Consider the following 27,225-nt stretch of genomic DNA (forward strand, 5'->3'; position numbering starts at 1 on the left):
AGCAGAACATCTGGTCAAAAAAAGATGTGACTATCACTATTCCTTTAGCGCACACAGCACAACAATGCATAATTCAAGATGTCCTGGTAAACCAGTGGTTTCCAGCTTTTTCCATATCATGACTCACTATTACAGAAGAGAAGTTTCCATTCTTCCTACTGCCCTTCTGTTCACATATGAAGAAATGATCTGTTAACTCAACCCACTGGTTGAATGTCCCTTATAGGCAGATCTAAAACTTTATGGATACAATCAGATATTGTATCAGTCTTTTAAGAGATACTAACTTTGGTTTTGGTACAAGACGCAGTGCTAACTGGACATACCACTGAAATTGTGTGATTTCAGGAATTTACTGGATTAAATCCTAATGACACTGAAATCAGTGGCAAATCACCATTCAGTGGCCACAATCTATTTACCATTATTTCATGAAAGTCAGGAAACCACCACTACTTTGGAGCAGATGTTACTATCCTATTTCTGACACTCCTGTGATTTCTGCTTGCCATGTTTACTTATCAAAAGGCACTCCTGTGTATTTTCTTCAGCATGAAGAAACTGCCAGGGACTAGAGGACCTCAGCAGCATCTGATGAGTTTAGTGGTAAAGCATGTTGGGCTTTGAAGGAAACAATCCTCACACCCCTCCTGAAGAGTGGGAATGGGCTACCCTTAACCAGGGCTCCTGAAGAAAAAACAAACACAAGTTAGAACAGACTTAAAGCAGCAGCTGGTGCTCATCTGCCCTTTTTTTCATCCTTTGATCTCTCAGTGGTTGTGCAGACCATTCACGCAGTCCATGGTTAGATGTCAACAAGGGTTGGGCTGACTGCTGAACTTCCATATGAGGCAACGGACCAGTAAGAAAAATTTTTCCCCACCCATCTTTCTGTGCTTTTCTGCAAATGCCTGCTACATAGAACAAGGATATAAATGAACTTTTTTGACTCTCATAAAAGTTGCAGAGGTAAAATCAGAAGACAAAACCCTCTTCAGTCTCACAGTATAATGGATACAAAGCAAACAGGTTTCCTGAACTTTTTATGATTTCCAATGAATAATCAAATACATTCAAGCACTCTTACATAAATATGTCTTTTTCAAACGCAGTAATTTTTAATTTTTGGTACAAGAGATTGGGATCCCAATCTACCTATATACAAACAGCACAGAATTACAAAAAGAAAGTTCATCTAAGTCAAATTTCTTAATTTTTATTAAATTCAAAAACTGCAGGAAAAAAATCACAAGTTTCTAAGTACAAATAAAAACAAATCAGCTAAAATAAAATGGTTGTCAAGTTAAAACTCATTTTCCATAATTTTCCCTTCCTTGCTATTGCCCACAGTACCATCAGAAATCCTACAAGTGCTTTAGAAATTGATTTTGTCTTACCAATGATAGTAAACTGTAAGTTTACTACTTAAAAAAACAAACCGTTTAGGCACAAGGTGGCAGAAGACATAAGCACAAATATCAACCATGCTTCCTTAATTTGTCAGTTGAAATTCAGGTGTGCTAAAGACCTGCATGGTATTATATTCAGAATGTCAGAGCTTACTCAGTGAAATAAGGGCTGTTCCTTTTTTTTTTTTTTTTTAATGTTAACAGTTTTTGGTGTCTTTTTTCATTCCAGAAAACAGAGACAAGCTGTTTAAGTCAGTGGTATACCTTACTGGCCAGCGCCAGTGTTCTGGCTAGAAGAGTGGCAAAAGTGACAAAATGGGTTTCAGCACCAGAGAATGAGAAGCAGAGAAGCTGTATTGGGAAAAAGACTGGTTCATACTTGTGTTGCCAGTATAATTAATAGTTTGGCGACCACCTGCTAAGACAGCATGACAAGCAGTCACATGCTACTCGAGATATCAGCCGGGCTAGGTCATCAGCTGCTCTCCCAACAGAGCAGTGATCAAGGTGAACAACTAACATCTGCTGCTCTTCTAACTACACCTAAAGCAACTGTCAAACTGAAAATTACATCATAAGAAAATTAAAACAAGTAGTGTTCCATATTCCAGATTCTACCTTTGACCCATCATTTGATACTTGCCATTCTAATAACAGGTGCAGTTCCACTGTCATTCATAAATACAAAATTTTATTTGCACTTCATTAGTTTAGAAAGACCACAATGTTTTTCAATACCACAACATTCAGGACACACCAAGTTATTCAAATATGTAACTACCGATTTACCACAGCTAAACTAAACAGTGCATTTTAATAAAAGATATACCAAAGATATAATTCACAAATTCATTATCAGACAAAAACCTAACACAGTATTTGCTTGATGGGAGTAACTTCCACCATTAGGAAAGAAAATAATTTTACTTTAGGTTCCCTTCCCCCCAACCCTACAGATGTCCAGACAAATACACATATATATTCCTTAACATAGGAAAATGTATCATCTTAATTTTTTTTTTTTTTAAAGAATTTGTCTAGGACAGCAGCGTTGCTTTTTATAGTTTTTTTTAGAGCTTGAATATATCTCCATTCTTTTATTGAAACTTAAATGATTCTTGCAACCAAGTTTATGCTTACGCAGAAAATTATATATGCTATTTCAGAGTGCAATCTTAGATCTGCACCAGATGTGATGTCTTGGTACACAAAGAAAGGGTGCAGCATTAAACAAAATAAATAAAAGACTGCCAAAAATTAAACTTAGCTTTTCAATAAATCCAGTCAGCAGAGGATGCTACAGCCAAAAATGTTTTCACTACATTTAAAGGAAACATAATGCTGATTATGGAAGCTTTGTACATAAAGTCCTCTGTTTTTAAAAAATTTGTCTTTAAAATAGTTAGCAAAGCACCATATACTTATCTTCATACCAGAAGAGCTTCTGCCTGCCTGTTTATAATAACAAAGAACTATTACAACATTTATGCCAAGAATAGGTATAGATTTAATTTCTCCTCCTCCTCGACTGGAAGGGTGGTAAACCCCCACCAACTGTACAGTATTTATAACACTGGGGCAATGAATGAAACATCATTGTGAGGGAGAGGGATAATAATTAAATGTTATAGCTGAATCCTACACAGGATTGCATATTTGCATATTTACAAGTTAGTGTGTAGCTCTGACTTGAATAGCAAAGTGCAACAAGAAATTGCCAAATGATTGTAGTGCAGAGTAGTACAGATACTTTTTTTTACCCTCCCGCTCCTATTTTTCACTCTGTATGGAGTAACAAGTCAACAGCAACGGACATGTGGCCTTGGAGGAGGCAGTTCTGGTGGGATTTCTGGCTCTGGTTGCAGGGACAGGATACTGTTGGACAACTCATTTCTTATAACATCCAGTGGCATCTTAAAGAAAAGAAAAATCACCTGTAAACAGTCATCTGCATAGAACTCAGCACAAAGAGCTTGTTTCAAGAGTTCACTGTCAGCCAAAGCCTCAATTTAAGGACCTCTGGTTCTTATTAGCAAATTACATTCAAGTAAGTTGTGCTAAGAATTTCCTTCAGAAAAAAGTTACAAGACATTGTTGAAATAAAGCCACTTCCTAAACCAATTACAACAAATCACAACAGAACTGCCCACAAATGAAAGCAGGCAAATGTACAGTCAGCTGCTGATATACAGTGAAGTTATAGGAAAAAGTGTAGCAAAATGAGATGTTTACCAAACTCAACAGCACTATTTATTAACTGAAGTGTTCAGCAGAGTCCGTGAACTACATCATGCCCACTATATATTAACCAAAATTTCACCTGACTCTGTGCACTCGCCCTCTAAGTCCTCTCAACAAGTTCCTGCAGTCATTACTTAAACATTGACCATTTATGTGGTCAGAGGAACTACGACCTGAATATTTTACCTTTTTCAGAATGTCATCAACAAGTTTTAGAAATATTTCATCCACATTGAAATTATCCTTGGCACTTGCTTCACAGAACCGCATCCCAGTTATTTGCTGTGCAAACTGATGGAAGAGAAAATAACTACATGAAGATATGTACAAACAGCCAGCAAATATACACTCCTTATAAAACCTTTAAAAAAACCCCCACAACTTTCCCTAAATCTGTGATTGAAATCTCATCCAATTAGTAATCCTGTATGTCCAAGGTACAGCAAATATTGCCACATATAGCTAATTTTCACTTAAAATTGGTTTACTGGAAAAGTGTGCTGCATTTTTCCAGACTTAAATTTGATAAATTCATGTATTCAGTTGATGTGGATTGCTACAGATTGCCAAAAAGAACTTTACTTAAGAGTTAATCTCAACCTTATTATTAAAATGCAGAAAAGGGAAGTACAGGTGCAAGAATCAGCCTTGGCACTCTAACAGAAAATGCTTTGCTTCCAAGCACATGATGGATAGCTGAAGGAAAATGTTTGTGTATGTCTATAATGATAGTGTCCTGATCAAGATGGTGCTGTGAGTGTCATGCTAAAACATGTTCTCTTGTCAGGTTCCTTACCACTTTTGGAGTTGGAAGAGAACAAAAGACACATGAAAACAAAGGTGAGTCAAGTAATCAAGCAGGGCTGTTGCCTGTCCTAAAATACTACTGAAAAGCAAATGTCTGGAAGAAGGCTCACAAAGATGTCCTGAGTAAAGATATCTCCATTTGTGATTCAAGTCTTCATTATATGCTCTTTCAGAGGCCAAAAAGGAGCATCCCCTTCACTACAGTGCAGTGTAAGCCAACTTGTAGTTTACTCTTTCTTTACATCAAAGACATACTGCTCCAGCAGGAACGCATATAACTGCACATTCCATAAAAGTAATTTATCAAAATCAAAATATGGATTTTGACAGAACACCACCACTCTCAATATGCTCCTTAGGGTCTAACAGTCCGAACAAGAGTAGCCACAGACCATCAGCAGCAACGCCACAGCAGTTTTGCTTCTAACAGTAACTGAGAATTTGGTTAGACCTGGTCTTACCTTTTCTCCCTGCTGTCGAGTAATCTCTCGATCAACTTCACAGTCCAGTTTATTTCCAACTAATAGAAGCTCTGCATCTTCTGAAGCATACTGCAATTAAAACATTTTTAATTAACTTAACCTAGAAACATAAGATTTTGTAACGCAAACACAATACTAAAAGAGGGCAAATTCTCCACTAAATAACAAGCCACACCTACACAGTTTATATATAAACATTCTTCCCAAACATTATTTAAAAAATTTCAACTTCAATTTTTAAATTCCATTTTTAAAACAGGACTTGAGAACTAGCTGTTCTAGTACATCTAAGAATGCACACAATGACCTTATTTGACAGACAGGAAATAAAGCCTTTTTTTCCCACCAGTGCACAGATAAATAAGTAATGTTACAGATTTCCACTGACACTTTTAACTGGGACAATTCTAGTTCAAGGAAGCATGAATGGACAACCATTTTGCAACAAAAACATATTAATGTTAAATCCTGGCTACAATAATCCAGGGAAAATTAGTTGGCATTAGTTTAATAATCCTATATCAATGCTGGTTAAAAGTCTTACAGAGTACCTTTGAGGAAAAAAAAAATTGCTTTTTAAAAAACCCAAACATGTAAAAAGAAAGTATGTAAGGCCTACCTTATCAATCATTTTCATCCATTTTGGTAAATCATCAAATGTTTCCTTCTTGGTGATATCATACACCAAAATAATTCCCTTGGCACTTCTGTAATAAGCTGAGGTAATGCTGTTGAATCTCTCCTGACCTGCTGTGTCCCTAAGAAGCAGCAGCAAACATTGGCACAAATATTTCACCAATTTGCAAAGTACAGAATAACTTCGGTTACATTTTAATACAAACACCCCCATGCTCATTAGACACTCTATATTCACCATTTCCTTCTATATGTGTGAATTTCAGGCCAAAGAAATGGAGCAGTACTTTCAATCAAAAAGTTTTTGTACCAGGACTACTTATTCCATACTAACTTCACCAAGAAAGGCCACCAAACAGTTCTACATGTGTCTAAGAATGAAGCTGTCCAATGAAAACATACCAGCAGATGAAGCTGGTTTTGTGTTTTTGGGGTTTGGTGGTTTTCTGGTGGGTTTTTTTAATAGCCCTGAAAAAATAAAGAAATGGATACATGCTTAGCAAACATAGCCAGACACCCAACTATAAATGAGCAATGCACTGATCATTATGATTCGAGCTTTCAGAGCCTTTTTTGGATCAACCACAGCAATTCAGCCATGGTTCTAAAACTACTGCAGAAGCTGCTGGCAGAAGTGAAAGAAAAGAGTGAGCAACCACTATGTGGTACAGCTTTTGAAAGTAGATACCTGGCTTTCATGCTTACATCTAGTATTCTGAGGTGTTTAAATAACATTTCCACTCTCACCTTCAGCACTGCAGGTATTTCAGACCGGGTGCATTTACACTGGAGACTATTTTCCAGGAATGACACCATGTCATCCATACTGGCTACGGTTTATATTCCCAAGTAGATGAGACACAAGAGTTATTTTTTCTTGAACCATGAAAAGCTGTGAACTGCTTTTAATCATACCATCAAGCCTGCTTATGGAAGATTTTTGGCAGTTATACTAAAAAAATAGCTGGTGCATACCCTAAGTCTTAAAATGTGACTGTTATCACAACTGGAAAGTTATACACTCCAAAGTGATCAAGCATTTGCTGCTTGAGTTCAGCCTCCAGAGTCAATGGATAATTTTGAAATTGTTAGACCAAGTCAAAAGATGGACCAAAATTTAGAGTGGATGGGGGAAAATGTGTGTATGTGTGCTGGGACTCAAAAGTTTAAAAGAAACTCTCTTCAAACAGTCACATTTTAGACAAAAGGAGGAAGAGGATGAATTTGGGAATGAGATTAACAATGGAGACCTGAAACACTTGTTGCCAAAGAAAAAAAAAAAGGTCATGTTCACAAAATGCCACATCAATTGTCCTGAAGAATAAACTACCACAAACCTATCCTGCTCTTCACAAAATCTTTAAGAATTTCAACTAAGCAGGTTTAAAAATGAAGTACTTAACTTTCTCCTGAAATTGCCACAAGTGTACTTGATAGCAACAAATCTTTGCTAGTGATTTCACAAAGTAAAGCAGTGTCTACTAGAAAAAGATTTAAAACCTCTGCTTCACAGCCTGTGGAAAAATATTGACTAATACTTCACTGCAAGCCAATGGCAGTGCAATATGGGGCAGAAAAAAACATATTCCTATCACATCCGTTTTTATTTTATTTTTATTTAAATCCCATTCTCTATTCAGAACTTCAGAATTACATTCATACAAACCTGTGGGACCCTACAGAAGGTAAAAACCAGTAACCTGTTTCAGTAAGGTCAAGATCTAGTAGTATTTCAGACCAGTTTTAGATGGCTGATTGGTTGTTTTCTTATCACTAATGAGGCATTTTTACTAAAGCAATACAAGTTCTGGCAGCTGAAATTACATATATAAGTATTAACTCTACTTTCTCTTCCATTACTTCTTTGCTTTATTGTTTGAAAGGTCCTTTGGATGTTCACTCCATGAAAAATTTAAAAAATCTAGTATGAACCGTTGATTTTCCACATATGGATAACATTGCTTTAGTGGTTATGAATAGATTTCTCAGAATTATGACCTTGTAGAGTAGCCCCTGCCATCTGTTGCTAATCTAGCCTACTGATGAAGCATATTAAGGATAGGATCCCTTTAGTCCCAGCATTCTGAGCAGACATAACTAGATGGCAGGTGGAAGGGCATACCTGATGTGGAAGAATGCATCAATTCTAGCTTTGGCCAGAAAAAGTTGGGTTTGGTTTTTTTTTTTTTGCTGGCCAGTCTTCCCCCTCTTCTCTGTGGCCCTATCAGAACACAGAAATAAAGGGGCTATTTCAGAGTCCCCTGGCTGTGCCTTCAGATCAGTACTAAGGACCTGTAGCAACTCTTACCACAGAAGGGCTACCAGATCACTCGGTTCATACGTTAGAAAAACAGAGGGGAAATAAACACACCCATGTTCAACTACCCTCCCTGAAGACAGTCATCAACACACTGGATAAGCCTAGGGGTAGGCAATGGAGCCAACTACACAACATTACACTCTGCCACTCCAGCGATCTTCAACTCCGTATTTCCCGGAGCCTGCTGAGTGCTGTATCTCCAAATCTACCTGGTACTATTGGCCTCTCCTCACCCCACAACACCCTCAGGCTCTTTAAAAGTACAGCATTCCCAGGCTGCTGCTCCTCTGGCTGCTGTACCCTCAGGTCCTGCACTCCCCTTTGTGTACATCGTTCATACAAATATCACACAACTTGTAGTCTGGCTTGCTGGCTACTTGAGCACAACACATGCCTTGGCCAGTTTAAAACACCCATGGACAGCCTGGCTGCCCACTACATATGTTAAATGGCCAGACGGCCACTGACTGTCACCTGCCAGTCACGCTAATTACAGTAGATTATGGCTGACTTTCTTTGCCTTGCTTTAAATCACTGACTTCCCCACACTTCACACAACCAATGCCTCTACTGCTGCAGCAAGTTTAAACGAAACCAATCAACAGGTTTCTGATTGTAAGCATGATATTCCTTTGAGAAGTGGAAGAAAATAACCTGAATTTGCAGTCTCTAACATTACATTAACATTGCACTAGCCTTCAAACAGTAAGGTGAAAACTGGAAAACTATTTCTGCAATTAGCAAGTTTAGAATGCAACCCCAAGCTACCTAAATAAGCTGCAGTCTGAGAAGACTATCAAGTTGATCTTTCACATGAAAAAATCTCATCTTCTACCACGTGTTATCTTATCTTTTATGAAAATGTGCAGTAAATTCTTGCAATATTGAGGAAAAAAAGACAACCCCCAATGCAGAGCTAATATTAAAAGCATATCCAAACTTAAAATGCCTTCCTTTCATGTGCGGTCCTGAAGCAATTAAGTTTGTTATACTATTTTCATCGATGTATTACACTCCTGCAGCTGGAGTATTTTTGTAAGGGTAGGTATTGAAGCACTGGTGGAAAGCTGGAAGAAGAGATGAGCATTATTTAACTGGGTTAACAGTACGCAACTTCATGAATTTTCTAAGTAATGCTAAGTGCTGCTAGTTCTTTATTTGCTCTCATCAGAATCAACATAATAGAGTAAGTCAGTTCAATTTAATTCAAACTCCAGAAGTCCAAATAATAAATTACTATAACCTGATCAGTGATTTGGCATCACTGAAAATAATACAACAGATTACACCTTTTTCAATGCTAAAAGCAGTTTTCTTTTACCGATTTTTTTCAAGAAATTGTTCTAATGGAAAAACACTGATATTTCTAAATTGTAATCAGAAACATACAGCATATGACTCCTTGATCATCTATATTCTGTAATAAAATCCCACTGCTTGACTGTTTTTCTGCTTCCAAAACAGAAACTAGACATCACTCCAAAAATACAAACATTACACCAAACAAAAGCAAATAAAAAAACCACACAAAGCCCATTTTCCAGTGTTGACTTGTCATATTCTATTTCAGACCACATAAAATACAATACAAATACAGTTGATCTTAATTAAAATAGGTTTGGATAATTTTTATTTTACATAAATGCTCTCTGTGTCTATCAAACAGTTGCTTGAAACAAACATGGACAGACTCAAAACTGTCTTTGGCTCTGAAGTTAAATTAATTTTTTGAGTGATGGTGCAAAGTGGCAATAGAAAGGAAAATACTTATAAACACAGATAAACATTTAACACTAACATTTTCACATGCTCTGTGCTTTTATGGAACCTACAGGCAATATTTTTTAAAAATGTTTTTAAGTTATTTTAGAGGTTAAATCTACTTGTCAAGTTGAGCTTTTTCCTCCCATAAAACATAAATATGTTTAAGATCTTTTATTATATGAAATAATTTATTTCAGTGGTACTGAAGAGAAGGAACTACATTCTGTTATATTCCAGGACAGGTGATCTTTTCCTCAGACCACTCCTCAATCCAGAGATTCTCCAAGACAACAACTGTCCATTAAAAAGCACTGAGCTGGCACAATGTGAACTTTTTATGAGAATGCACCAGTTTAAACAACCTTCAGTAGCAAATCGAGACTGTTTTCTTGCCAGGTCACTTAGCATTAAACCTGTAGATATACCAGAAAGCCCCTCTGGCTCCCCAGCAGGAAACTGGGCACAGTGGCAGGGCACCACAGCTTCCAGCAACCAGGCCCTTTCAGAGGGGAAAGGCAGAAGTGACTGCTGCTTGTGTCAGCTGAGTGCCCAGATGACTCAGGTAAGAAAGCACAGTCAGACACCCTACTGTCCTGCTGAGCCACTCCCGGCACACCTATGCTTCAAAGCATGAAAGTGGGGTTCCTATTATTTGGCCTAGTTTTCATGCTTTGAAAAAGCACTGATTCACAGATGCTTGGATTCACTTGGACACTTAGTTATCCAGTAGTTCTGGTTACTTTACCCAACGGCCTGAGCTGCACGTATGCATTCCTTCTCACAGAACATATGAGCTTGTTTCAGCCAAGAACTGCAACGCAGAAGCAGATTTACTGTATCTACTACTTCTGGCAGCCCAAGGGGCACTACTACTTTTCCAGGTGGCACAGAAAAGATGGACACTACTCTGTGTCCTCAGTGCTGCTCTACCATTTCATAATCTAAGGAGCAGGAGGTTGTTTCCTGACTGAAAGTCTGGGAAATAGAGGAAGAGGTACTGTGAGGTAGCAGGGACCAGATAGGAACAGGTAACCTAGAGGCAAGAGCAGATGCCTCTGTGATCCTTAATGCACAGCATCCCATTGTGAAAGGAATACGGGAGGACAAGGCCAATTTGTATGCTACTCTACTAACAGCAGCAGGTGTGGAAGCTGCTTTCAAAAGGACATCTTGCACACCTAATTGCTTGATATATTCAAGATAGTATTGCTGGTTTTTGACAAATTCAAGTGGTAGAGCTCTGTGGAGAACACTCTGCTGACAGAGTGGTCAGTGGAAAGACAGGTCAAGTGACCATAAAAATACCAAAGTTAAACTTTTTTTTTTAAACTGTTCTTGTTTGATTTTTGAAGTAGAATCATCAAATGACCAAAAAAAAAAATCAAACTTTGATACTTTGAAACATAACCTTAGTAATTTTACGAAAACAGAGAAGCATAAACTTTAAAAATTATCTGTTCACCAAATAGAACATTTTTTGGTAGTAAAGTTACTGTTATCATTGTACATAAGACTACCAGGAAGTATGAGGCAACCTTAATTTTGTCTCTCTGTACGTATGGAAGGAGCTGACTCAGGATCAGACATGCAACTTAAGTCTGTATTTCTAAACTTCCAAGTGTTTGACTTGGTAAATTGCTTTCCTCTTTTAATCTAACAATTGAATGTACAATAAGGAGCTGAGGGAACTGGGGTTGTTTAGCCTGGAGAACAGGAGGCTCGCGAGAGACTTTATCACTCTCTACAACCACCTGAAAAGAGGTTGTGGCAAGGCGGGTGTCGGTCTCTTTTTCCCAAGTAGCAATTGATAGGATGAGAGGAAATGGCCTCAAGTTGCGCCAGGGGAGGTTTAGATTGTGTATTAGGAAAAATTTCTTCACTGAAAGCGTTATCGAGCATTGGAACAGGCTGCCCAGGGAAGTGGTGGAGTCACCATCCCTGAAGGTATTTAAAAAGGCATGGACGCTTAGAGACATGGTTTAGTGGTGGACTTGGCAGTGTTAGGTTAACGGTTGGACTCAGTGATCTTAAAGGTCTTTTCCAACCTAAATGATTCTGTGATTCTGTGAAATAAGAGTTTATAAATAGGCCCAACAACGTACACAACATAAATCAGGATAAATCAGCAAAAGGAGTGCTTATCTAATTGCTTTTCCAAAAAATTAGAAGTATGCCAAGAAAGTTTTAAGGATAAAAACGGCATTTTAACAGCCACTGTTGGAGAGAAAGTGACACTTTGGAAAAGGCTGTTGTGTTCATGGATTTTATCATATTATTTTAAAATATTATCTCTTTACATTGTGTTTTCTCCACCATTTTAGCAGGGCTTCACATAGGAGTAATGGTCACGTTTTAGCAACCTACCAATTTTTAGTTTTAAAAGTTTCCTATATTCTACTAGCATATTCTCAATATGTGGAAAATAATGGTTTAAACATTTCTTTTCCAACAAAACATCTCTCCTATGAAGTATTTATTCAACGTGAAGAAATTGTTTGATAAGCTTAGCATACTTCATAGCAAGAATTCATATCAGGCATACAAGTAGCATCTCCATATCAGAAGTTTGTGTTACCTCTGTCAGCTCCAGCAGACCCTGGCTAACAACTGCTGGCTCAACTGCCAGCCTTGTGGTCATAGGTTTCCAAACAGGGACAGATGACGGATGAAGACATGCCACTAACATTCAAGTGTTAGGTGACCGATGATACCAAAGATGAAGCAGCAGTTAACTCAGAGGGAAGCAAGACAGACACATGGTGTGACAAACAGAGTTGATGGTGACCTGCCAAGAGGAGTTAGTAAGCTGAATCCACTGCATCCATGTAGTTAAGAATGAGAAACCACCAGAATATCCCAAAAGTGTAACAAAGAGTATATTTAGAGCTATTTTTCTCCCTTATGGATTGTTAGCAGCTTTAACAGTTTAACTACAATGCCAATTATGCATCACGCACTGTTAATAAACCAAAGCTAAGCTTCTACATAGTGGTATATAAGATTAATGTATATAACATAGCTGGTTTATTCTCTCATTACAATGTTTACATATTGTACTACTCTGCAAAACAAAGGAGCTCTTAAGCTCAATAATTTCTAAACAATAAAATTTGCATTAATCATTGACATGGAGAATCATTATCAGGAAACATGTAACCTACTACAGAAAGAAAAAGCTTAGCTCAGACTTTGAGCTTTCTGTAGTAGGACACTGGTACCAGTTAAGGTATTGAGTCTTATTTGTATGGGATCGGTTTATTTCTCAGTGCTGCTTAGAGTGGATAAAATTTACTTAGTCTTGAATGCACTTCACTTCAAAGTTATTTAATATAGCATCAAAGAAACAGCACTGCCTATACCAAGTATTCAGAAAAACAGTTTAGAAAATACTTCACGGTTGTTTTATAATTGCTGTTACATTGAAAGTCAGTTTTAAACAGTCCAGAAAATAAAAAATCAGAATATACTTTCTCTAGTGTCTATTTAATACAGTCACCTTTTGTTATTTCTAGAACTCCTATTCTATTTCTTCTGTAGGTGATATAATTCTTCTAGGAAAAGGGACTTGAGACCTCTGTGATACAGTAACATTTCAGTAATTACATTCATGTCCTATTTCTAACTTTATCTCTCCTTCTCCTCCTTTACCCTCACAAAAATCTAAGAGCTATTTGGTTTTGCTTAAGTCTTGTGGGAATGGAGGAGAGGAGGAATAGGGTAAGAGCTAAACCAGCTTATAACAGTTAATAGTATTAGACAAGCATATTAATTCATGCTAGAACATAAAAATTAAAACATACTGCTGGTTGCACGTTTGTGTTACTTACCAGATTTGTAATCTAATTTTCTTTCCTCTTAGCTCTACTGTTTTGATTTTAAAATCAACACCTATAAATAAAATACAGTAAACAGAAAAGGAGGAATAAGAAGCAAAAGTAATGAGGGTGTAATTATTATTGATTTTTTTTTTTTTTAATATATAAACTTGTAACAGTCTGAACAAGCAGAAGGGTTTGCATCACTATGGGTCACCTCAGGAACATCACGGGCATTTGACAACCGCTATATAGCCTGTGAGCTATCCAATTTGGCAGCATCACAACATAAACCTTCCGCTTCGTGCAACACTTCCAGCAGCAGGTAAACCCAACGTAACAGTAAAACAACAGGCACAGTATGTTTGTTTCTCCCCTATTCACCTTGACTGTCAAGGACAAGCCTGCTCTACTTCCAGCTGGCACAAATGCCCTAGAGGCATGGAGCAAAACCAATCCCTCCACATCAGTTTTGCCCTTTGTGAAGTGGGAACAATACACATCTCATTTCCAGGCTGGATGCTTAGCATCTGCAAACCATTTTAGTAGAAGTGCTGGAATTGTGGTTGGTTTATGAAGAAGTTTGTCAGCACTGTCATTTTTAATTCCTGCAAATATATATTAGCAAACTGTTTAGATTTAGAGAAAGTATTTGACTTCTGAAATTTCTTTTATACCTGTACAGTACTTTTATCCATCATCTCAAAACTCCAGCCTCATTTTGAATGCATGTTAAATATCAAAGATAAAACCATGAAGACCTTGATATACAGAAAGATTTTACTTCTATTAAAAAAAAAAATTAATGCTAGCAATTAACACGTAAGACATACTATGGTCAAACAATATCTAAACACAAAAGATTACCACCTCGACTACAAGAATATTTCAGGGTATAAATGTCCTAGAATATCATAGCATTTGTAGATTGTGAACCTGCTCGTTTTAGTGTACATTTGTATGAAGATTTTTGCTTCAGTTCTTCCTTCTGAACACCATCCCTCCTAACAGTGCTAAATCAAAAAACAGGAAATAAAAAGACAAGAGAACATGGTTCAGACTGGTACACTTAAATTCACACAGAAGTGTAAAAGCATCGTGTGTTGGAAGCACTTTCACTATTTCACATACAATTGTATACCAAGGATAGGGATGAAAACGAAGAGGAGAAAAAGATTTTTATTTTCTCTAACAAAAACTACACATTTTCCTAATGTCTACCCTTAGTAAAAGCCGAGCGTCCCTGCTGATATTGTTAAGAGTCAAGACTGGATTTTAACTTTGACAGAAAGGACTGAACTTGGTCCTTATGCAAAGCTTTTCAACTCCTGAAAATTTAGGTAGGGGGGAAAAAAAAAAGTGCATTTTACATCCTGAAGGCCAGTTATATGTTGTTGACTTGGCATTTATTTCAAAGTGCTTTCAAGGACCATTATGTCTGTGAAGTTGTTTGTATGAGACAATAAAATGGACTAAGTTTTAAAAAACTAGATACACTTTACTAACTGAAATGCTAAGGATACACTCAATTCTATTTTTAGTTTGCAAAGCAGGTTGCCACTGTTCATCTAGACTAAATAAATGGAAGGATCACTGATCTTCATTCTCCTAAATAAAAACCCCTTCAAACAGCTTGCAGTTGCACATTACGTAGTGATAGAAGTATTGGCTATCACCACAACATTTGTCCTCCTTCTCCATGTCCTTAAAACTGTCTAGCATGCTTATTCACCAATTGTTGGAGAGCTATTCAGGACATACAATGCTTGTACTTCACTTACCAAAATGTATCCCATTCAATCCCCTGCAGGGTTCTTGGGCAATACAGGAGCTGAAGCATTGAACTGATTTGTACTCTACAATCTACAATTTTAATGGCAATTTTCAAGTATTCATATGCAAATTGAGAAAAAATATTAGAATGATGAAAATTTCAGAGCATTTATTAACCCTAACTTTAAGAAATATTTTTCTACACTTCTGAAAAACCATCTGTGTTAGCGTAAAAGCAGAAGAAAGCAAAATGGTCCAGCTATGCTCTACTATCCAAAATGTGGGAAATAAGAATTCTTGTAATTACTGATTTGTTATTAATGAGATTTTTCTTTTTTAAGGAAACACACATCTGTTTCTACTGTTAAAAGCCTTTTCTCTATATAAATGCATTTAAGCTATAAAATGCAATTGTCTTAATGGTCACAGCTTTGTCTACAAGAAGGCAACTTTAGTTGCTAAGGAGATAAATCAGTATTAACTGAAATTGCTTCAAACTTCTCCCTTCCTCAAGTAAGTCTGAATATAATTGCCCACATGTCAACTCCAATTCCCAATCCTTCCATTATCTCATACATGTCATACTACATGATTTGTCATTCATCTGAGAACTCAGGTTAAAAAAAGCCAAAACTTCTTTTTCTCTGCCACAGAAACATAAATAGGAAAAAGAATCTATGATGTTCGTACAGGTGGGTATACTTAGGCTAACAATTGTAGAGGAGCTTCATCTGAGCACAGAGAGAATACAGCTCTGCTGTGTAAAGAAAAAGTCCTACTGTCACACAAAAAATGAAGTCTAAACCATTTCTGATCCAAAATTGTGTATTAAAAACCATCACAGGAATTTCATGTAAGTTGCACCAACTCCATCAACAAAACATTTTTATTTTTACTGAAGTACACTTCTGTACAGAATACACTTCTGTCTTACATAAACAAAGGAACAAAATGGTTTTGCTGTATTTTTTAAAAGGAAAAGTAAATAACGAACTATGGAGAGAAAATCCAACTGTTCTAAAGTAAATTTTCAACGCAGGACTTCCTGGGACTAGTAGGCACAACATATGAATGAAATGGAAAAAAGCCTACATATTAAAGAGATGATTTCAAAATAAATGTCAACAGCATTCTTATTTGAAAGGCAGATCTTTCTATTAATCATCTTAAAATCATACCATGAAACATTTCCCTACTGTTAAATTTCACAATGAACAATGCAAACCAGTTTTGGAAAAGCAGATTCTTCCACAGAATCATTTGATTCATTTAACACTTAAGGCAGACAGTTTGCCAGAACTAAGCAAAGGTTGCTCAACTGCTTTTTATAATTAGCAATGCTCTGCAAGCATCAACACAATATCAAAAACTTCATGTCTGCCAATACTGAAGGAAAAAATCTGGTAACTTTCCTTTTGCACATGAAGAAACAAATTCCTAAGCCTGTCAGGTTTCATTACCATGTTTCACCATAGACCTGCCAAAGGTAGTGCTTTGAGTTTACATACAAATCAGTAATTTAATTAAAGCACTACCACAATAATTTGTTTTCCACTTCAATTTCAAATATCATCTTGAGTTAAGAAAAAGTTCAATGAAACAAATCATTTAGCTTGATTAACACCAATGAAAATGCCTAAATGAAAAGTTTTGCTGTCCATACAATTACTCCAGCTAATAACAAGAGGAAAACTGTTAATATTCTCTGAAAGTCAATCAAGAAACTCATACTTTCCACTACTACAGATAACAAATACTTATTAGACACACATGACATCGATAGACAACTGGCACCTTTCCATTCATGTATGCTAAGCCAGTCTTACATGTTCTTTGTATTTGCAGTTGTAGAACAGAAGATTTGGACCGACTGCTGAAAACTCCCATTCTTCAGCGGAATAACTTAAAACAGTTCTTTTAAGCATCTCTATTCAGTACAGGAGAGAGAAGGTATTAAGTCTGCTCTTAGAAAACGGTGGGTTTTTTTCAAGAAGTGCTTTGCAATACCACAGAGTTGATGCCAGCAATATTTGATAAATTCTTTAAAATCCTTGCTTCAATAAACAATTTACAGTTGCTCTAAGATATGTTGTTTCTCAGTCTTGTTAAAGCTAATTCTAACACCTGTTAAGTACAGGCAAATTGTCAGATTTCTTCCAAGTTTCACACTGTTTGTAATGATACTGGTAGTCCTTGCACAGTTACTACTCCCTTAAGCCAGATCCCAACACACAACTAACACCCAAGTTTAGTAAACTTGTGAATTTTCTCTGTGTTCAATTCCGCCAGAGGCTGCTCCAGTCTCGAAGCTATATAGCTGCCCAGTGGTGTTCTTGAACACATGCACTGACAGACAGGACTTACCAGCCCTGGCATAACACTACTAACACAGCTACACTAACATGTTCCCCACCATGCACCTCCAGTTACAGCAGGTATCGCCTAAAATGACGTCAACAACAGCTAACACAAGCCACTTAAGCACCCTGTGTCCTTAATTATGCAAATAAAACCAAGGGCACAGTTTTATACATACTTCAAGAGGAATCAATAATTACTGTTGACAACCACATTAAATCTGAACAATGCATCTTATAAAAAGAAAGGATTTTAAAAAGGTGTCTTTAGCTGCTACAACACCCGAAAACTATTGCTGGTTTGCATGCTACCTAGTTAGCATTTTAAGTGTCTGCTGGCTAATTTATCGTCAACGAATAACCAAATGTACACATGCCATGGCATCATCAAGTGTATGTGCTTGTGATCACAGTGAAGCATGCCCTTTGCCAGGTCACAGGGATGTGAGGGGAACCAAAAGGCTTATCAGTCTCCCCTCCCATTAAAATGTCAGCCTCCTCTCCATACGTCAGGCTTCCATGGACCACAGGCAATCAATGCATTCAGTTTTTCTAAAATTACACTCACACCATGAGTAAACACAGACCACCATCTCTCATTTTATGAATTAAAGGTGTGCATTTTAGATATCAGGTTTGGACCCCCAGGTTTTTTCCTGGAAAGGCTTTTTTCATGAATCTAAACACAAATCACATACACATATAAGAACTAATGAAAAAGCCACAAAAAAACCCAGATCTCAGTTTCTGGTTTAGGTTTCTGATTTGGTATCTATTAAGCTTTTCAATGTATACTGATTCAGCTTGCCCTACCACTTAAAACTGTGAATGAGCTGCTGCCCTTTCCCCACAAGCGAGATGTATGTCAAATAAGGCATTAAGGATGTGGTATGTTTAAGGTAAGATTATTAGTTAAGGATTTTCAAAATTTTATACAAAGCACACTGTTTTTGTTAATAGCACATGAACTTTAGACTAAAAATATGCTTCCTGCGAATGAGAACATCTATTGCAACATGCACTCAACTGAAACTATGCTTTTTCCAGGGAAAACAAAGGGCTAGTAGAAGTGTTTTTTAAAAGCCTGTTAAACACACAGCTAAGCAAACTGTACTCCTCTCAAAAATAAACAGCCTTAAAAGAAAGAGAACAGACACTCAAAATAGAAGTGCATTAATGACGTTCTAGATAAGGACAAGTTGGTGAGGATGACATATCTCGTCACTGAACCAAACTTGTGACTGAAATCCAATAAAAATGAAGCCTAGCCCAGAACAGGCTAATATATAATTTCTTGCCCCAAACAGGAACTAAAGGTTATCTACTACAGCACAAGCTGAAACACACACAATTGGGTCTAGCCTCTCTCTTTAAAGCTGAAAGAATTTGTTTAGAAATAAAACAAATAGTGAAGAAACTTCTTACTATGCATTTTGCATTTATGTTTTCGATATTAATTTTTTTGCCTAAGTGGCAGAAAAAAGAAATCTACTTTCCTTAATGCACACAGAGTGACCTCTCGGAGACCAAGATTTCCTGATAATAAAGTTAAAGGAGGAACTGGGAAAACAGATGCAAATAGAGCACAAAAAAACCCCTCCAACTAAAATCAATTCTAATAGATTAAATCTTCAGAGGCCTAATAGTGATTTGCATCAAAGCAATTCAATCAGTGAAAAATAATCAGACCACATTTAAAGAAACACAATTAGTTTAAAAATTCAAAGGTTATATACTAATTAACCATTAGAACAGACATATTCAAAGACTACAACAGTTTATTTGATTTGGGCATCTGACAGCATTATACAGACAATTTTCTTACTTCTGCTACAACTGATGACTGAGGTCACATGCTTCTTGAGGTAAGAGCCATCTCTGTTAGTCCTGGTCTGTAACTAAATACCATACAATACTTACACCTATCCAGAAACTACTGAAGTCAATGAAAAGATGCTCAATAGCTTTGATACTGATTTCTACCATCTTGCTCAGAGGGCAAAGCAAACAAAAGGGCAGAGAGGGGAAGGTTACAAAAACTGTTTCAAGAAAACAAAAATCAAACCAAAACACTGTATCTTATTTTAACTGAAGCTGTAGGACATGCAGTTAATTTTAAAACATACTAAAGCGGAAATACCTCTGTCAAAAATGTAAATTATAAATTTAAAGATTTTAAAAAGAGACTTGGAAGCAGTAAGTGTTAGTCAGATGAGAGCCAGTTTGGAGACTACTTCAGAGGCAGGTAAAATACTCTGTCCATAAAACTTCAGCGTGTAATTCTAGAATGATTAACATGCAGACATTTGAGACTGCTTGCCTAAAATAAAAGTGTACCCGTATCTCAACTGGCGACTGAGCTACACACCAGAATTAAACAGATACACCACCAGCAAAAAAATAATTTGGTAATGTACATGCGGTGACTAAATTTTGAAGATGTCATTATAATGAGTTTTTAGGAAACTGTCAGTAATTTTTGAATGTCCAATATACAGCTTCTACACAATTCTGATGCTTCATACTTCCAAACTCAATGAGCACGGAGGAGGTTATCATTTCTTTACATTCTTGTGGACACTAAAATTATAAAACCTTTCACAAAATGTAGGCTTTTCACACAATTTACTGTACTAAGTTCAAAGCATGCACCAAAGTTTTCATAAACATGACTGAGGTAGAAGGGGAGCTTGGAAGGAATAAGACTCTCTGCCTTCTTGAACAAGACTTATTTTCAAAACTTCTGATTACAGAACAGGAAAACATAGTGAGCTACAGGTCTACATCTATCTGATCTGAAAGGAAAATTGAATGTGAAGTTAAACTTCATTAATGAGCAGCACTATCCAGATTTTAAAAAGGCAGAATCTATTTCAAAATGCGACTGAACTTAGCATTTTGGTTTGGGTATCAAGTTTCCCACTCCTTGGGATATCTGAATAAATAAGTTGTAGAAGTGTTGCTATATGCTGTTAAATAGTTGCAATCTAAACAACTGGGAATACTAATCCTCTTTCTTGTTTAAGGACAGCCTAGTGAAGACAGTTTACAAACACTTCAGGATTTTTGTGATGAAAGGGACTCTAAAAAGTTTGTCTTTTCCATTTTATGGTTTAACTAAAAGCACAAAGCAAGTGCATGTGCTATTTTCATTAAATGAACATTTAAGCTCACAACTTCAAGAAAGAAATAAGAAAGTCCATAACTGAGAATCATGTAGCCCTAGTTTTTTTTTTTTTTTCCTTTGCTACTGACGCGCTCAGCTGTTCACAGCAGGGACTGAGTTTGACAGCTGCATTCCACTCTTCTTGCAAACTAAACTCCACATCTGACACCATTCAAGTGGCCTCTTCATTCTGCCTGTTGTTTTACTTGTGTATTCTCATATATGTACTGACTAGGGACTACAAGGTACTCTGACCGTTCTGTAGTGTTGATATAACCCAGCACCTGAATATTTGTATCAGATGAAGTTAACATCTAGGTTACAAATTAAAAAAAGTCAATTTCAAATTTGCTCTTCTTCCTAACCTCTTGTTAATTAAAAATCCCCTACGTCCCCAAAAACCTATTCCTGAACCCTGATAAGTGGTATCATCTACCTACTACATTTTCCTATTTTAGAATATAGTTTTGTTACCTTATGAGGATCCAAACAATTCTGCATAGAAAACAATTGCCGACTACACCAAATGCTGTAAAATACACTTGAGGCAAACAATGACTTGCCAGGTGCTTTCAGTTGCTGTAGTCTTTAGTATCAACTACAAGTGACAACACTACTCCTAAATGTAAAAGGCAGCTTCCAGGGAACATAGGCTTCTGTTACAAGTTGCATTTCCTAAACTTATGGTTACAGAACTGAAGACAAAGCAGACTCATACGTACTCCCTTATTATCTTAAGGTTTTGTGTAAGACAAAATTGTTTCCTGTGCGAGTTTCCAGCCTTCTGCTCTCCTCTATTTGTAGTTTGTCAAGTAATCGCAGCACACTATTAATAAGATATTTGTATGTTTTATTTACTCTATTCTGCACTAGCCAAAAAGCCAATTTATAAGAACAGGTATGTATTAACACCCCGGACATGCAAAGATAAGAGTCAATTCTCACAGAAATACTTATCACTGATCAGAACTGTCTTTATTTTTTTGGACAACAGCAAAAATTTCTCAGCCTGAGTACAGAGCTGACTTTGTGTACACAGCAAGGACATCTTACTGCTACTTTGTCGTGATGTGGTAGAGACATGTGTTTCTACGCTTTCTCCCCTCTGCCCACTCCAACTAAGTTTTCAGTGCCATCTTATGGAAGAGGAAAAAAAAAAAATCTTTGAAGAAAAGTTAAAATGAATTACACTTGTCAGAAAGAGCCCACAGGCACATACAAGTGTAGCAAAAAAAAAAAAAGTTCTTCTAGTTGATGCAGGATGTTTTTCTGAAAATTTTATGTAGATTGTTTTAATTTCAGATTACATCAAATTACTAAACTTGTTTTTAAAACATAATGTCTATTACGATTTACTGAAAAATTATTTTTCAAGTGGTTGGTAAGCCACATACCATGTTTATAGTGCTTGTAAGAATAAATACTGACTAGGTAACTAAAAAACTGAGGGGTGACTTAAAGGGTAGTTCTGAAAAATAACCAACTGATACTTTTAAAATGAATAGGCTGACACTTTTAGTGAATATGTTATATGACAAGCTTATGGGAATGAAACAACGTTTATGTTGTTAGTCCACACTTTTTAAAGATAAAGAGAATGAAGAAACGGTTTGAATTGTGACAGAAACCCCAAACATATTTATACATATATATAATTGTATATATCTATATATCGTATTGATGTGTATCTATATTAGAACCAGAAGCTGCCATACTTAAGATTGCTCTGATAAAAGATAAACATAAAGCTTTCCCCATCATTACTGTTTATTTGATGGACATTAGGCATTTTGCATGCACATGGGTATTTTAAAAAGAATTGATATGGAAAAGACTGTTTGGAAGAAAAAGCCACTGAGCTCTAAATCTAATAAGTTCCCAATTTACATGCCATTTCACACTAACATCAAGGTAAGGTTAAACAAGGTCAAAGAGCATTTTTGTCAAGTTGAAGGCGTCTCAGATCACAATGCATTTGCTTGCCACTGATCTGGATCCCGCAGGCTACACTACTCCAAAACAGAACACAGGTCACAACATTCCCATCCTGATGCACAACAAACCTTCCCATTACAAAGTTAACAGAGTAGCTCTACCTATGATTTTGCTTGTAAAACAGGACCTAAGGAAGCTTTAGTGTTTACTACAAGCAGTACTGCAGTTTCCTGCGAATAGCTGCTAAAAGGAGACAGCAATGCCCAAGGCACTCAAACTGCTCTGATATTATCAAGGGCAAGGCCTCTTTCCTGGAATGCTTTCAGACCTTGTGTACAAGAGCTGAAGGATAAGACTAGGCCTCAGAAATTTTACATGATAAGCCAGCAAGTAAAAGAAAATCGAGGAGCTCAACTTAATTTGAGGGAACAGGAGAGGCAGGCGCTTGAGAGGTGAGTCAGTGCAAGAGCCCCAAGTTTGGGTGAGCAGGAACCTCAGGTTCAGAGATTAAAACCTGGAGAGAAGCACAATGCCTGCGGCAAAATTAGATGGACCAGAAATACTGCTGAGCACAGGAATTGTGTACATCTGTCATGGAAGAACAGCAGAGACACTGGGAATGAGCTACGATTTGGTGGATGAAGGTAGGACAGATAACCATGAGACTGAGCAGTAGTTTGACAGATGCTGGGAAGAGAACAAAGGCCTCCGACTATTACATAAAGGGACTCTAATGAAAAAGAGGGTGAGTTAGCACCATTTTTAAAAATTAGTATATTACTTATAACATCACCACTATGGCGATCTGAATTAAGATGTATTTCTTTTGGGATAAGAACTACCTGGGGTGGGGTAAGGAGAGGAAGAAGCAGCAAAGGCAAGCACTCTTCCTTCACCATCCACCTCTGAATCTTCTCACAAATGTGGCAATGAGTATTTATCCACTATCTCGGGAAAGACGATCCCTTTTCGTGCTGAATTTGGCATACTTGTTTTTAATTGTCATGAGTCTGAAAAACCTTCAAGCTATAGTTTTGGATTCTGCTCCTGTGCAAATAATGCAGGTGCATGGGGGTCAGGTAACAAATCATAAACAGAGATCAGATTTTATTTTCAAAGAAAGATTGTATATTTATGTTTGTTGATAAAACTAATATGATGCCGATATCACCCCCACACAAGCATTATTCCATTACAGAAAAGAAGTTACCTTAACTACTCTGGATTTAACACTGGCATGAAGAGAGTAATTTTACATCATTTCAGATACAGAGGAACATTTCTAAAACCAATTTATTTGCCCAAACAATAAGTTATAATCTAATAGTAAGAACAAACATTCAGACCTAGCACATAAAATTGGAAACAGCAACATCTATTTCTCATCTGACAACCACATGCAAAAATCAGTAAATATTTGAGCATATTGAGTATCCTCAGTACTATGTAAATAGCAGATTAAGTAGACACAATATTCTATGCAACTAATTTAATGCCCAAAATAAATACATCAAAAGAATTTTAGATCAACAGCACATCATGTGCCATTACGAATAATGTGCTGAAATCTGCCAAGCTATTTTTGAACACTTTCAAAGAACTTCAGTATTTGAGATGAGACTGAAGACATGTTGATGTGTTTTTATTATAGAACTTACTTTACCAATCTGGCAATGTAGTCATCTTAAATTAGCATTAAAATACTGTATCTTTCTTATTCAAATCCACACCTCCCCTTTTCAGCAGAAACACTCCACTTTTCCATGACACAGCATTATTATCCTAAACAGCACTTAGGGACAGGAGACAGCCAAAGTTTTTGAATATTTGCAATTCTTCCACTGTCAGAGAAGACCTCCGAGTGGCCTGTACACTTTGATACAAAAGGTTAAGGTGTTAAATGTTGTTCTGTTTGGCCTATACTTCCGCAGGTTTAGTATAAAACCATAAAAGTAAGGTTGAGGCCATTAATATCAAGGTGAGGGCGTAAATATGTATTCTAGCATTCCATTTAAAATACAGCTTTGCTAACATAAGGTAGATACAGCAAATTTTAGTTACTTGTTTGCTTACATAGCCTTTTCAAATTTAATCTCAAGGTATATTCAGTTTATATAACTCCTCTGAAACTGGATCAGTCACAGGGTTTTCAACTACATTTCAAAACACATTCTCCACTTGTAATTCTTGAAAATCACTGCAGTAAGTGGTGACAAATAAAGAGCTTTATGATTTCAACTGTGTATCAAAGTCTGATCCTCAGGTCATGTTGGAGTGTGGGTTATTTTCAATCTACATGAAATGTAAATAGCAGAGGTTACTTTTTCTTACTCTATAGCGCAAAAAAGCAGGGTGCAGGCTGACTGTGAAAAGCTCTTTCATTTAGCAGTCAAAGGATCTGGGGGAATCTCAACAGCTCTCAAGTTTAGTCAGAGGACCTTGAAAGAATGCCATTACTGTCAAGTCTTTCTACATGTATTTTGGCACAAGTTGATTTCCCTATGCTGCTTTATGTTGGCACACTTTGTACATCAAACATTACGTAATCTTCTGTCTAGCAGCATAGCACCATTTATTTCCTGTTTCTTTTCTAAAATAGGAAGCTTCCCTGCTTCAATCACTGTCTCAGTTATCTAGCAAATCAGGTTTGCTCACAAGGCACCAGCCTGGAAGTCTGGACTGGGGTCTAGAGTACTTCCTCTCACTTCTCAAGATTCGCATGAGGAAACTAACCCTAGTTACAGAGAGCAGCCCAGCCTTGAAGGAACCCTTAAATGTAGGTCAACCCAAAAAAGGTAGAAGTTCAAAACAGTATATAGAATTTATAAATAAAACAATCCACTACTAATTCTACTTCCTCAGCTGCACCATATATTTAATTAAATCTGTCAGTCTACAGAAGCCATCATCAGCATTTCTTCTTTACAACACGTCACTTGAGGATTAATGCCTCTGATACGCTACCGCTGTCTTTCTAACTTCTACGAGGTTAAGTTACCAACTTCAAAACAAAAACATACCAACACTAACAGTGCTAATCTGTACTACCAGATTGGGATGTTTAGAGAACCTAGGAAAGAATGAAACAACTGATAAGACACACATTAAAACTAAAGAGTATCTGTGTATTATTTTGTCAGAGGAAGATAGTTTTGGATAGTAATAATTTGGCTTCTAAAAGGCAATACAATCACTTTCCATCAGATGCTATGTTTCCTCACATTTCAAGATACAATTAAGCTAAGCACACACATTTTCCAATGACACAGACCTAACAACCGCCTTGCTGCACTACTCAGGAGTTCAACTCCAAGGGTAGGTCTCCAATAACAATGCAGACTAACTAGCTTGTTTTCCTCCCTTTGCACATTTCTGTATTAAAAGACAGCAGGCACTAAATTACCTCCAAGACTTGAACAGATGACTAAACCATGAATAAGACAGCATACTACAGAACTAGGAGGTCGCTCTCCAGTTAGTAGTGTGAGGAGCAAAACACACAGCATGCTCAAGAAGTACTACTCTTCAAGAAACAAAACATTAACTTTCTCAGATCTAACACCATTGGGGGTTTCTTGATGAAGGCGTAACAGCAATCTGGAGTTAATTAGACTATGGTCTGGAGGAGTATTTTAAGCCCCATCGACTATGCTGAATACACACTGTGCAACTTTTCAACTCCTGAAATACTTCTGTTTCCCTACACGCGACACCTAAGACTTGAGCACAGTAACCCGTTTTACCAACCACCCCTCATTTTTGTTACCCTGTGTTTTTTGTTGGTCGTTAGTAAGGCTGGAACAAGATACCCAACAGCTTCTCAAAACTTGCAAAGATGGTTAGGACCTCCACGATCTTTCCATCAAGAGCCGGGAAGTCTGGCACCAAAGGCTCTCTCGCCATAAACCCCGTGGACTTCCCGCTGTGAAGCGGCCCACGGTCGAGGAACCCACCCGAGGTGACGCCAGGCGGGAGGCTGGGCGGGAAGGGGACGGCGACCATCACGCACCCCGACGGGGACGACGGCTCGGAGGCGCCTGAGGGGAAAGCCTCGGGCCGGCATGTTGGGAGGGGGCCCGCGCTTGGGGAAAGGCGGGAGGGAGGTCAGGGAAGGCGGCCGTCACGCCGAGCTCCGCGTTTCTAGGGCCGGGCCCCGCAGTAGGGTCCGGGGCGAGGCCCCCCCCTTCCCCCGGGACAGGACGGGACGGGACGGGGCGCGGCGCGGCCCGGCGGTCTCCCTTACCCACGGTGGACTTGCAGGCCTCGCAGAAGGTGTCGTCGGTGAAGCGCTCCATGAGGCTCGTCTTGCCCACCCCCCGCGACCCGATGATGATCACCTGCAGCTTGAAGTCGGCCGGGCGCGGCGGCTGCTTCCTGCGGCGGGACTGCCCCCCGGAGAGCGCCGGCGACCCCCCCGCCGAGCCCGACCCGAGGTCCAGCCCGCCGCCCCCCACCCTGCGCTGCGGCAGCCCCGAGCCCGGCTCCATCAGCGACGCATGCGGCGCCGCGCTGGCGCCGCG

The 27,225-nt window shown here is 37.8% G+C and overlaps 1 protein-coding gene across 1 annotated transcript; it reads right to left on the reverse strand.

Moving 5' to 3' along the window:
• Nucleotides 1–1,096: 1,096 nt before the first annotated feature.
• Nucleotides 1,097–27,207, reverse strand: RAB12 (RAB12, member RAS oncogene family). The gene is made up of 6 exons (XM_074878512.1): nt 26,949–27,207; nt 13,487–13,547; nt 5,559–5,697; nt 4,919–5,008; nt 3,837–3,941; nt 1,097–3,322 (listed from the first exon to the last, which is right to left on the reverse strand). Exons 1-6 carry the CDS (start codon nt 27,190–27,192, stop codon nt 3,209–3,211), a joined length of 753 nt encoding a protein of 250 aa, XP_074734613.1. The 5' UTR covers nt 27,193–27,207; the 3' UTR covers nt 1,097–3,208.
• Between the last annotated feature and the right edge of the window lie 18 nt (nt 27,208–27,225).

This window comes from Strix uralensis, chromosome 1 (assembly GCF_047716275.1).
Source record: "Strix uralensis isolate ZFMK-TIS-50842 chromosome 1, bStrUra1, whole genome shotgun sequence".
In the NCBI taxonomy this organism is placed as follows: domain Eukaryota; kingdom Metazoa; phylum Chordata; class Aves; order Strigiformes; family Strigidae; genus Strix; species Strix uralensis.